The 12,588-nt window shown below is 57.9% G+C and overlaps 3 protein-coding genes across 3 annotated transcripts; 2 read left to right on the top strand and 1 right to left on the bottom strand.

Moving 5' to 3' along the window:
* Nucleotides 1-2,037: 2,037 nt before the first annotated feature.
* Nucleotides 2,038-2,799, top strand: JDV02_005534 (uncharacterized protein; the record flags this gene model as incomplete). The annotated part of the gene is made up of 2 exons (XM_047986843.1): nt 2,038-2,644; nt 2,735-2,799. The coding sequence occupies 2 exons, from the start codon at nt 2,038-2,040 to the stop codon at nt 2,797-2,799; spliced, it is 672 nt and encodes a 223-aa protein (XP_047842826.1).
* A 2,267-nt stretch (nt 2,800-5,066) lies between these two features.
* Nucleotides 5,067-6,632, top strand: JDV02_005533 (uncharacterized protein; the record flags this gene model as incomplete). Its single annotated transcript, XM_047986842.1, has 6 exons — nt 5,067-5,139; nt 5,220-5,259; nt 5,437-5,540; nt 5,605-5,708; nt 5,929-6,078; nt 6,486-6,632. 6 exons carry the CDS (start codon nt 5,067-5,069, stop codon nt 6,630-6,632), a joined length of 618 nt encoding a protein of 205 aa, XP_047842825.1.
* Nucleotides 6,633-6,671: 39 nt separating this feature from the next.
* Nucleotides 6,672-10,637, bottom strand: JDV02_005532 (uncharacterized protein). The gene is made up of 2 exons (XM_047986841.1): nt 8,772-10,637; nt 6,672-8,723 (listed from the first exon to the last, which is right to left on the bottom strand). Exons 1-2 carry the CDS (start codon nt 10,516-10,518, stop codon nt 6,985-6,987), a joined length of 3,486 nt encoding a protein of 1,161 aa, XP_047842824.1. The 5' UTR covers nt 10,519-10,637; the 3' UTR covers nt 6,672-6,984.
* Between the last annotated feature and the right edge of the window lie 1,951 nt (nt 10,638-12,588).

The following is a 12,588-nucleotide window of genomic DNA, read 5'->3' as shown; positions in this document are numbered from 1 at the left end:
CGTGAGTGAGTGAGTGTCAGCTTGGCCTTCTTTTTTAACCCGCTTCTGTGTCCTTTCTGTTCGGAACCCCCCTTTGCCAGATCCAGAAACACCCTCGAGGTCTGAGATCACAGATTGTGACGGGATAAGTGATCGGCGAGCTTCGTCGCAAATGTCTTTGACGTCCGGGTGTCGGGGACTGGAGATCGCAGTGCTCTCTCTTTCTCTTTCTCTCTCTCTTTCTCTCTCTCGCAACTGTCAAGAAACATGGCAACCCCCCCCCCCCCCGTGTTCGTCAAACAGACAGACAGACAAGCAACCCAAGACACAGGCACAAGCTGGACTCGACCGGGATTCATCAGTTCCGCTACGTGGGTAAGTCTGTACGTAAGTAGGTACAAACTTGGTAGCAGGGTAAAACATGCACCAAGGGACCAGCAGGAAAAAAGGGACTCTCCCAACCCGCACTGGCGCGGACCCGATCCGATGGGCTGGGATATCGATGGCTCCCAGGGCCCCCCTGGTACGCGACCTCATTCGTCCCGGGAACAAACCACCACCACCAGCAGCGCGGTCGTTCGGCCGCGCGCGCACGCGCCCCGGCCCGCTCGCCCTTGTTAGATTGCGCTTTTCTTCGTCGTTGATCCCCACGCTTCCCGACCCGGGGCAATGGCAGCAACCGTCAGGGCGGCGGCGATTATGACGCTTGCTCGCCCGCTCTCTTGCTGTGCCTTTCAACCGTCCTCTTCCTCCTCCTCCGGGCTGCGGCGGCGGCGCGTGCTCGCGTGAGACACAGGAACACGAAGCGCGAGACAACATCTCCAGCACGCCGCTCAGCGGCCGCCGCCCCGGGAACTCAGCTTTCCAATTCCAAAGTAGTACTACGACTCCTGTATAGTACCGTAGCAGGCAGCCAGGCAGCCAGGCAGCCAGGCAGGTAGCTTTCTTTCTTTCCTACCCTTCCCCCTGCCCTGTTCTTCTTCTTCACACCCCCTTGTTCGGGCTCCCCTTCTCTGCACACCCACCCCCGGTCGCCCGGGCAGGGAAACACAAGCCTGCATACACATGTACACCACGCAAACAACTCCCCGCGAAGTAGTTCGTCCCATGTCTGAATTGCATCACACGCTCCTTTGCGGGATTGCGTCGATGCACCTGACCCGGCCGGCGCCCCCGGGGTAGGGGGGCCAGGGCCCAGGGGGCGCCGAGGAGGAGGGAGAGGAGGAGGGGGAGGGGTCCTCCTTGCAATTGACGTCTTCATGTCGCCTTTCTTTCCCACACCTTGTGACACAAGATATATACCACTACGACCCTGTCTGTCCTCGTCTGTCGCTCGCTTCGTGACCGCCTCGGCCCTTTGTGGTGAGCCTTTCTCACACACACACACGCACCACTCACACACCTCGCCGCCTCCTTCTTCCGTGCTGACTGCACGCGTGTGCGTCTTGTTGTCCCTACTCGCCCACAGGACCGGGACCGGACAGACTGACCGACAGACCGCGTCATCACCTCGGGCATCAAGGGAGAGGAATAGAGAGAGTTAGAGCAAGCAAGCAAGCTGACACCGCTCCTGTTCCTGCTTCTGACACTGCCACGCGCACTGCTGCTGCAGAAAAGCACCGAGACCGGGACCCCTACCTACCTACCTACCTACCTACCTTGGCCCTGCGTCGCGGTGTCACCCCCCTCGTCCTACTCCTCCTCCTCCAGTCCCTCTCCCTCGGCGGAGGAAACGGCGGCACCGGCTGGGCGAGTAAACCTTTCGTGGGACAGTTCTGTGTTGCGACAATCTTCGGGCTCCCCGGCAGCACCCCGTGCTGCTGAGCCGTACTCAATCAACCCTCCTCCTCCTCCTTCACCTCATCACCACCGGAATACGGTGCGGCGGCGGTGGAATCTTTCTCTTGTCTGTGATTGAGTGAGGTCGCGGACGGTGGCGGCCCCGACGGACAGACAAGGGCGCATCCTTACTAGAGGACCGGCCCCGGCAGGCGAGACTTTGTTGAACGACACACACACATATATATATACATATATATATCATCAAGGCATCCCGCTATGCTGGTCAGAGCCTCGTACATGGCCGCGGATTGCGACACACGGCGATCCTTCACCCACCCAGAGGCACATCATCAACATCAGCTACACGAACCCTTGGTAACCACCACCGCCACCTCCAGCACCACCACTATCAACACCGTCAACAACACCAACAACGACGACAACAACAACACGCGCTCCACCATGCCCGACTTCCAAATCGGCGTCCAACCTCCCAAAAAGGTCCAGGCCGGCGCCTACCTCTACCCCCCGGTCGTCGCCAAGCACTCTGTCCGCCACTCGCAGTCGACCGGCGACGTCGACTACTTCGCCACGGCGGTGCTCCTCGACCGGCGCGGCGCGGTGGTGGACGGCTACCTGGAGGGCACCAAGGCGGCGAGCCGGTACGAGGTGGCCGCCAGCGGCTCCTCCGGCTCCAAGGCGGCGTCGTCATCGTTTGTGTTTCCCTTTGCGGACCTGTCGATAGCGCACGCGGGAACATTTACGATCCGCATCGACGTGTACCAGTTCCTGCCGGGCGACTACGCAGGCGCGGAGCTGGTCGCGCAGCTGAGCACGCGGACGGTGTCTGTCGTGGCCGGCGAGACGGCGACGGAGAGTCCTTGTAAGTGGTTTCTCCCCATTGTCCGACGGAGGCGGGGGACACCTCGAGGATATATCTTCTTTGCGCTGACATGGAGGGCTACTACTACAGCGTCGGACGAGCGGTCGCTGATGCGCAAGGCCCGCGATGCGGGACTGCCGCTGCTGCCCGCGTGAGGAAGGGAGGGCGGTCTACTTGGTGGTGGTTATTGTGTGTGCGTGTGTGGGAAAATATTCTATTGAGCCTTGCTGCTGCGTTGCGTACGGCTATCGTGATAGACGACAGACACTTTTGGGGGCGGACTGGAGTCAAAGCGTGCCATTGAAGGCCGCCGACATTTTTTACTAGAATGAAAATTTATCTTGGGCTGTTTTCTTTGGTACTGAACGCTCGCTGGTTAGTCGAATCGAGCGATCAATAAACTCTTGAACATCAAATGGTAGAGTCGTTAGAGAGACCAAGGGCCGATATCCAACATGTCGTTGATTCTCCACGGGATATCACTTTTCCACAGATGGTAGTTGCCGTACCTACATAGGAATCGATACCCACGTACATACGTCGTCGGAGGGAGTGGCGTGACGTTTGGAGCTACAGTACTACTGCATGCGGCTCGACTCGGACGTACAGTACGTACATCCGTAACCGGTCTGTCGGAGCCGTTGCGCTAGTTAGCCATAGAACCTTGTTGCCTTGGTAGTAAAACACATCTGTTAAGTTAGTACTGGGATCAATGCTGGGTCACTATGCGCCAAGCATGACGGTAGATTGACAGACCCGACAGCCTGGGATGGACACGTCAAGCAAGGCCAAGGCGCAAGGGCCCCCTCAACTCCCCGCCGGTCCGGGTTGGTGAGTGAGACGCGCGAGACAGGGAAACGAAGGGGAGGGGGGAAAACGCGCTCCCGCGTGCCGCCGACTTGGGGAAGGGGGAGGGGAGGATGGGAGGGGCCCGGGGGGACGGACACGCAACGCACAAGGGGGACAAGCGACCCGCATCGCCGGGCCAGCAGGGGGGAACGGTCTCAACGTCCCCTTTCCATGCCGACGACACCGCCGACGACGGCCCAAAAACGGGGCCGATATTTTTCGGAGGGAGGGGGGCGGGAGGCCGGACGCGGGAGAGAGACCGGGGGGCGTCCACGACCCGGGGGCGGGTGGCACGCCCCCCTTGGGCCACGGCCCGGCACCAACGGTGATCCTGGGCCTGGGATGCTGCTGGGCTGGGCTGCTTTTTTTTTTTTTTTTTGTGTCTGAGTCAAAAGGTGTCGACGCAGATTTTTGTGTGTGTTCATTCGTGCGTCGGCGACCCCCGCGGTGAAGACATGGCAGGGGGGGGGGCTCGCGTCAAATCGTGATCTGGCAGTGACCGTTTCAATGTAGTAGTAGAAGTACATACGTACGTAGCCGCAAGGCATACATACATACATTCTGCACATACGGTACTACTACTCCGTATATACAAAGTACCTAGCACCTACCTACGTATGTATGTATGTATGTATGTACTTTCACCGTTTTATATATATTTTTGGGGGATCGACAGGGTGTCAAAACGTTCAACGGCGGGACTTGATAGGTCAGGATACGAGAAAGAAAGAAAGAAGGCAGGCAGGCAGGACGTTTTTTGAGACAAATGGAGGTGCGAGATGGGAAAGTCGACCCCGACTGTCGGGTCGTGTAGCAGTCTCTTTCCTCGTCGGCGGGCTGTGACTGTCTGATTGTTCGTGATTTGCTGCTGCTGCTGCTGCTACCTAACTTACTTGGAACCTATGTAGGAGCTAACGGTTACGTATGTAGTGCAAACTACTATAACTATGTGCGTGCCTTGTTGGTCATGCGTGGGTGACCTGACTTCGAGTTGCGAAAGTGGCGAAGCGAGGTGAGGCCGTGGGCCGGTGGTGTGGTGTCCCGTTCAGACCGACATTTTGTGATGGCGATGAGGTCGTCCATCACCATCAATCATCCTTTCAACAAGTTGCTGGTTGTAAGTGGCTGCCAGACAGGCTGGGATTGAAGTCGTGGGGTCGAGCATGAATGGACGGACCGCCCCTGGACTAACAAGTTATTAGCGGGTGATTGACTGCAGAGTGCAGACGCCGCACGCACTGCAGGACCCTGGACGGACAATCACGTGCCCGCCATGCAGGATACTTGTCAGCAAACCAAGCGCCCGCAGCCGACGCCGCGAAAGGAGATAGGCAGGCATGTACCGCTTGTCCCTCACAATTCACAGCACGGCCTCTCCTCACAAATCTTCTTCTTGCTCAGGCCATTCATTCACACACCCGCTGAGCGACCGGCTGGTCAACCCGCTTATACACGCGCTCCCGCCGGTACGCAGCGCCATTGACCAGACTTGTCAGCACAGGAAGTCCTTTCGTCTGTCCAGCACCGATTGAATCGCCCAGCCAAGCCGCGGGGGTTGGGCCCAGCAGCAGCCATGGTGTACTACTTCACCTCCAACGTCGTCGATCCCGCCGGCTTCATCTACGTCGGCAAGGACAAGTATGAGAGTGAGCCGAGCCCCTTCTTCCATTCACAAGTACCTGATGTGTACACCCCTTGTACAGCAAGTTCTTACATGTAATGCCAGATGAGGACCTGATCAAGTACGGCTGGGAGGAGGATGTATGGTAGGCGTCCCCCCCTACACTCGACCAACTGATCCTCAACTCACTAGAGCTGCTCGTCACAGGGTACGGATAACCCCCCACCCATGAGTCGCTATCACAGCCGACATTCGGTACATACAGCAGCATCAGCTCACGCGGGGCCACCACGTTCTAGTTCCACGTCGACAAGCTGTCCAGCGCGCACATCTACCTCCGCATGCAAGAGGGCCAGACATGGGACAACCTGCCCGAGGATCTCGTCATGGACCTGGCGCAGCTCACAAAGGCCAACTCCATCGAGGGTATGTTTTGTTTCGCCTCCTCACTTTGCTTCCCCCGTCTCCCCCGTCTCACGCACGCGCACAGGCAACAAAAAGGACAACATCACCATCATCTACACGCCATGGTCCAACCTAAAAAAGGACGGCAGCATGGACGTCGGCCAGGTCAGCTTCAAGGACCAGCGCAAGGCAAGCTTCCTTTTCTTGTTCCGTTCTGCCGTTTTGTCCGCCTCTTCTGCCTATCATCTTCCTGCCTGTCCTTTCCCCCCATCTGTCTCCATCCAACTCGTCCCACGAGATCACCCTCTTCTTCTACGTATTCCGCAAAGGGGGGCATAGCAGAAACAGCAAAGATGGTCGATTGGTTTGGCATTCAATGAAAGAAAAAAGTTAACCCCCGAGTTCGCAGGTCAGGCGCGTGCTCGTCCCGCAGCGCGAAAACCCCATCGTCAACCGCCTCAACAAGACAAAGGTCGAGAAGAGGCCCGACCTCAAGCAGGAGCGCGACGACCGCCTCAAGGAGCTGCGCCGCCGCGACCAGGCCGAGACGCTGCAGAGGGTACGTCGCCCCCATCCCCTTTTTTCTCCCGCGTAGCTGGCCTCCTCATCTTCTTCTTGGCTTCTTCTTTGCGCCTTTCAATTTCTACCGACCTCCATCCAACCCTTCACTTCGTCAATACCACTGTCCATGCACACACGCCTCCCCTATGTCCCCTAGAAACCCGTGCCCCCCCTCCCAGGCTCCCATGCTGCCCATGTTTCTATCCGGCTGCCTATTACCACGCCCATCATCCCCCGCGCAGCGTTCTGCGCAGGCCATGCGCCCCTCCCCCTCCCGCCCCTCGCCCCGGCGCATCCTGCCCGTCTGCCTACGCTACGCACCAGCCAGCCAGCCGCCTGCACCCCGCCCCCCGTGCGCATCCATCCTCAAAGGCCGACTAACTAACTGCGTCTGCCTCGCCTCAGAGAAAAGAAGAAGCCAGGCAGGCCCAGGAGTGGAAGGAGAAGAAGTGGCAAAAGGACCACGCCTACGACGAGCTCTTCACCGAGGAGAACATGGCAGCCACGAGCAACCAGGACCGCTCCGAAGACTGGGAGGACGACTTCATGTGATCAAATGGTCAAGCTGCAAAGATTCGTTCGCCAAGCACGGTGCTGCTTCTCTACGTTGGAAGCAGTTTTGCATCAAAGCGTCACTTCGTAACCTACTATCCCCTGCCGTCTCAACTGCTTTGTTCCCAAACCCCGACGCGCGAGAGTCGCCTCAAAACACGCGATACAAGCATGCTGCACAGACAGGAGCCAGAGTTCCCGTGTTCACACAGCTGGCGCCTCGGTCGCCCAACCTTGTTTCATACGCGTCAGGGTATTGCCTATTCAAAAATCCGCAGTGTGCTCTCCGACCCATCCTCAGACGCAGCCAAGCCAAACCCGCGTCTTGACCGCGGCTTGACCGCGTCGCAGTTCAGCTCACGCCAATCCTCTGTGTCCGTCCGAGCTTCATGTCTTCCAGCCGGCTCGCCAACCCCCTCAGCTCGCTCGACGTGTCCAGCCGGATCGGGCTTGCAGAGCCTTGCTCACACAGGCTGATATTTTGCGTACTTTGAATCAGTTCCGGGACGCCATCTTCTTCAATCTCATCGTGCTCCTGTTCCACGGCATCGTCCGAGTCCTCCTGTGCGCCTTTGACGTCGTGTTCGCGGCTCAGCAGGCCGCTTTCATTGGCGTCTCCAAACGCCACGACGGGCTCCCCGCCAGGGAGCCTGACCTCGGTGGCCTCGAGTGTTTGTGCCACGTCCAAAAGCAACACGTCCATGGGGCATATGTACGCGACACGCTTCCTCTGGCTCCATGCCAGGATGTGCCCGCAGAGCTGGCTGTGATGGCGATCCACAACCCACGCGCCGCTGTCTCCGGGGATGCCCATCGGCTGGGTCCGTTCTGTGTCCGCCCCGTCCCCTGCCGAAGACGGCATGCTGGTGATTTGATACGTGTGGCTGGGGGATGCCCGGCCGTAGATCTTGACGCTCGTCAATGTTGGCAAGATCTGACCGGTTTGCAATCCACTGGTCCGGGCCATGCACTGCACTTCCATGCCCGGCAACGACGCCGACGGCGCGACAGCCGTTGGCCGCAACATGCTCGTCTCGTCTCTCTTGGCGGCAATTTGAGGCAGAGCCTTCCCCTCAGACGCTTCGGGGATGGTGTTATCGTCTGGCAACCGACCGTTGGCGAACTCGAACAAGGCCCAGTCCACCTCATGAACGAGTCCATTGGCCTGTTTGCGGCGAATGCCACTGGACGCAAAGACTTCGCCAAGGCTGAAGGTGTCGAGGTGATCCTCGTCTTCCGTCTCGGCGCACGGGTAGAACCCATCCTCCACATCGTCCAGCGCGGGCTGGGTCACAATGTAGCCGTCTCCGCAGCCTGGTTCAATACCGGGTATGTCTCCAGGCTCGAATTCGTCCTCTTCCTCGTCATCGTCGTAGTCGCTGGTAATGTCTGTATCTGAATAGGGTTCCGACTCGGTGTCCGACAGACCAAAGGCATAACTGTCGTCGTCGTCGTCGTCGGCACTGTCAACCGCCATGTCGGCGAGCCAATCATGCCCGGGTCTCGCGCTGCTACGAAGCGTTTCAGCGTTACCAACCTCGCGGTCCGGGTCGTCGAGCATGTGATGGACCGTCATGCCATAGGGCTTGTCATCGACTAGCACCAAACCACCGAAGCTGACCGGAGGCAGATGGCGGTCGCCAATCCAGGCGCCGATGCTTGCGCCATTCCCCGGGCGCTGTTGGAACTCTGGGTTGACTGCCTCTGCGTCGTCGCCTTCGCCGTCGTGGGTTCGTGCCATGGAGCGCCGGACTGATGCCGCATGTTTGCGCGAGCGCAGAACCTGACCGCGGCAAACCTTGAGGGAGAAACCCGTGGTGCCGTCAAACAGGTCGCCGAGGCGCTTCTTGAGGATTGCTCGCACTTTGCCAACCGACGTGCAGACCACCAAGACCGTCGGCTGTGTTCTATTTGCGCTCGGACCGACAGACTCGAGGGAGATTTCGACCGATTCGGGATGCTTGCGGTAGAAGTGACGGAGGGCGTGGTTGATTTGCGGCATCAAGATCACATTCCACTTCTCGACGACATCTGGCGCAAGCGGGACGTGAGGGTACAGCCTCATCTTAGGGACCGGAACACCAGGCACGTCTACCACAATTAGCATCCTGACTTGCATATATCATCGCCAGCGCTTACCATCGGTTTCGACGTCGGCCACGTCAGCCTTTTCCAGGGCCTTGGGTGCGCCGCTTGGTTCTTGTGCCAAGACCTTTCGGTCGACTGGGTAATGCGTCGGGGATTTGACAGACGCAGTGGGCTGTCGGTTCTCTGAGGCATGGCTACGCAGCTCTTGCGTCAATCGATCCTCGAGGCCGCTAACACCATCGAGTATGCAGCACGCCTCCAAGTAGCGGCTCACGCGCACCTGAACTGACGAGAGCAGCGCCTCACCAGCAGTATTACCCGATGCCTCCTCGTCGGGGGCCAGCCAGCATGCCTCAACAGCCTTTGCGTAAAGGCTGCCGCACTTGACGGCCAATCTCTCCATGAGCGAGCTAGAAAGGGGTGCAGTCGCAAGCTCGGGAGCTAGGCTTTCGAGCTTTTCCCACAGACCAACAGACAGAAGAACCATGGCGAGTGAGTACAGTTCCAACACCCGCTCATCTGTCGACTTGGTCAATGGCGACGCCTGTGCGGTGCGGGGATCCAAGGGATGCCGCCAGATGGAGAAGTTGGCCGGTGCATCATCCTCGGGAAACAAGTCAAACGACGATACAAGTGGCCGCCGAATGTCCACCGACTTCGATGCGTCCTCTCCCGACTTGGGCAGATCGCAAAACGAAATGTTGGCGTCGATCAGATTGCCGTGAGTAACGCCGCGGGCATGCATGTCGAAAATTGTGTTGGTGAGGTTATATGCGAGTCGGAATTTGGCTTCCAACAACGGCTCAGCATCGGGCCTCGAGAGAAGGCCACCAAGTGTCGGGAGACTATACAGGGGGTTCTGGGTGAGCTTTTCGAAGGACACGGCATTGAACGACGGCGGGAAACGGTAGACGAGGCCCAGCCTCGAGTTTTCCATGTCTTCAAAGTAGCCCAAGAGGCGCGGTAGGCCCGTCCAGGTGCCAGGCGCTCGCTGCGGATCCTGCTGCAGGCCAGCCGACAGCTTCTCGAAGCGGGCCATGGGAGGCATGATGCCCGTCGTGGCGTAGATGGAGTCAAACGTGGCATACTCGAGCAGCAGCGGAGCCCAGGGCTCACGCGTGGTGCCCTGCGTGAGCTCCGAGTAGGCAGTCTTGCTCATGAAAACGACCTGCCGGGCGTTGGCGCCGTGGGTGCCATCCATTGATGACAGATGAGTGAGAGTCTGAGGATCGATTTGCTGCGGTGTCTGCATGCGACTTGACTCGAAGGGCCGGTAATCGTCCGCCGACGACTTGAAAGCAGCCGTCTTGGACATGCGTCGCGGGACGCCGCCGGCACGGGTCCGGGACAGGTCATAGAGGGTGTCGATGGAAGAGGTAAGGTCGCGGACGAGGTCTTCGAAGCGGCCCTTGTCCCACTGGACGAGCGGCGGCTTCTTGTCGGGTGACGAACGCGGGCCCTCGACTATGCGCTTGGAGCTCAGCCAGAGCGGCTCAGCCTCAGCCAGAATGTCCTTGATGGTCGACATGATGCTGCCGACGACCTCGCTGAGACCGGCCTGGGAGAGTGACTCGTCAATCTCGGCGGACTGATTGGGGTCAGACCACTCGATTCCCCAGCTGACGAGCCGGTCCTTTTGGATGCGCAGTTTGCGGTGCAAGCCCTTGATCTCGGGGTCCTCTTCATTTCGGACGGGCTCCTTGACGAAGTCGCTCGACTTTTTGGTGTCATTGTAGAGACGGCTGAGGCGCCGCTGAAAGGGCAATTGGAAGCCGCCCACGGGCAGGAAGGACTCCATGACGGAAGAGAGGGGCGGCAAAGATGACGAGTGACGAGATCAAGCGTCGCCAAGGGGCGCCTGAGAGGGGATGTCTTGACCTGTCCAGCAAGGGCTCGGCGGGTGAGGGCGCGCTCACATGGCCCGGAGCGCAGCGCGAGCGTTAGGATGTTGTATCCTGGGCAGTGTAAGGTCCCGTACTGCACAGCAGCGCTCGTGTTGCTTGATGAGGCGAGTCGGGGGATGGGCGACGTTGGTGAGGGCTCCTGGCGCAGTTGGGCGGCGTCGTCACCGCGGGTGTTGTTGGAGGGGGCGCTCCTTGCTGTTTGTTGGTGGTGCAGCGCAACACAGCACAGCGCAGCACGCGAGGTTCCCGGGTCGGGCTGTTGTCCGGCAGCGCAGCTGAGCCAAAGTAACGGCAGAGATGCCTGCGGTGGTGAGGACGGACGGACGGGAACCGGCTCGCAGTCCGTCTGCAGGCGGCGTCGTTGCAATGAAATGAAGCCCGTTATCTGGCTGCCTGTATCGTCAACGTCCCGGCGCGTGTCAGTGGCCCCGGCCGGCGTCTCATCAGCAGCGGGGGCAGAATGCTGCTGCCTGGCCAGCAAACAGCCCCCGGCCCTCCCCATTGGCCGCCGTCGAAGCAGCCTGGCCGTGGCCAATGAGGCCCGCTGAGACAGCCGACGGGTGCCCCGCGGTGATTGGGTGGCGAGGGTCACGGTGGGGGGAGGGGTGGGGCATCCTCCGGTGTGCGCGCTGCCGAGACGGTAGGCAGGAGCGTCCCACCGTCCAAAGCGTCTGGTCCCTTCGTCCCTCGCAGTGGCAGATCACGCGGTATGGCACGTGGCGCATGGACGAAGCGCGTAGGCAGGAGCCATGGCATTTTGACTACCCTACATATGGAAGAATCGAGAGTGTGACGGATCGTGTCACATATGTCGGCACGTGCCCACCAACCGCACGTGACCTACACAGGGTTTTCAACCCGCGGCAGCGCACACAGCGCAGTCTCTTATTTTTTCCTCCTTAGCTTTAAAGTCCTCGTCAATCTACAGTCTTTATAGACGTCTCAATCCTACGCCAATTAATCATACCGTAACATTACTTTAAAGCTTACAACTAAAAGAGATCACGACGATATTGCTAAGTACAATTAGCTATATACCACCCACTAATACGACGACGGGCGACGACCGAGACTACTATATATAGGTACTAATATATCCGTCATACCTAGAATAATAATACGCCCCTAAGTAGCACCTATACTATACCATAATAAGATAAGGTTACCTATACTATCCGATATAGCCTATCCGTCTAAGGAGAAATAGCCTATAGCTAGCCCTAGCGAGGGACGCTAGAACTTAATAGATAGTAGCCTAGCTATTAACGAGCGGTAGGTAAAGGTCCTCTATATAGGCCTAGACCCCCCCTATATCTATCTACCTATGCCTGCCCGATATAATACGTTAGAAGCTAGAGAGGTCCGTATAGGACGCGTCCCTAGCCCCCTAGAAAGCCGCTGCCTTACTGACCTAGAAATTACTATGCTCTAACCGGATACCTATGCCTAGAGGACCGATATTAGGCATCTCTAACGCAACGTTAAAGAGTTATACGAGAGGAATTACGCTAGTAATATAAGGGTAGTATTCTATAACGGTAAGGAGGAGTACTCAGTAACTACGGCCTAGATCGCCTACCTAGCCTTAGAGACCCCTAACCTCTTAAGGGATATCGTAAAGACCTAGGCTATCTAGAGAGAGGTCCTCCGCTATACGGTATAGGACCTCTACGAAGGCATTAAGGATACTAACGATAATATTAAAATACTTATCGAGTCCTATTAAGAGCTATATATTAAACTCTAGGAAGGAGAATACCTTAGTAAAAGCACTAATATCGTCTACCTCCGGGAAGATAAGGCATAGCTAGAGGCATAGCTAAAGTAGTATTAAAAGGACTACGCTACCCTAATATACGAAAAAAACGATACCTTAGACTAGCTAGTTAAGGTATTAAAGGTAGTAGAGGCTATCGCCGGCCTATCGCGGGAGACTATACTTAATATTATTACCTTAGAGTCCG

Source organism: Purpureocillium takamizusanense, chromosome 4, assembly GCF_022605165.1.
Source record: "Purpureocillium takamizusanense chromosome 4, complete sequence".
NCBI lineage: Eukaryota > Fungi > Ascomycota > Sordariomycetes > Hypocreales > Ophiocordycipitaceae > Purpureocillium > Purpureocillium takamizusanense.
Note: the sequence above shows the minus strand (reverse complement) of the source record. Positions and strands in the feature narration are given on the sequence as shown.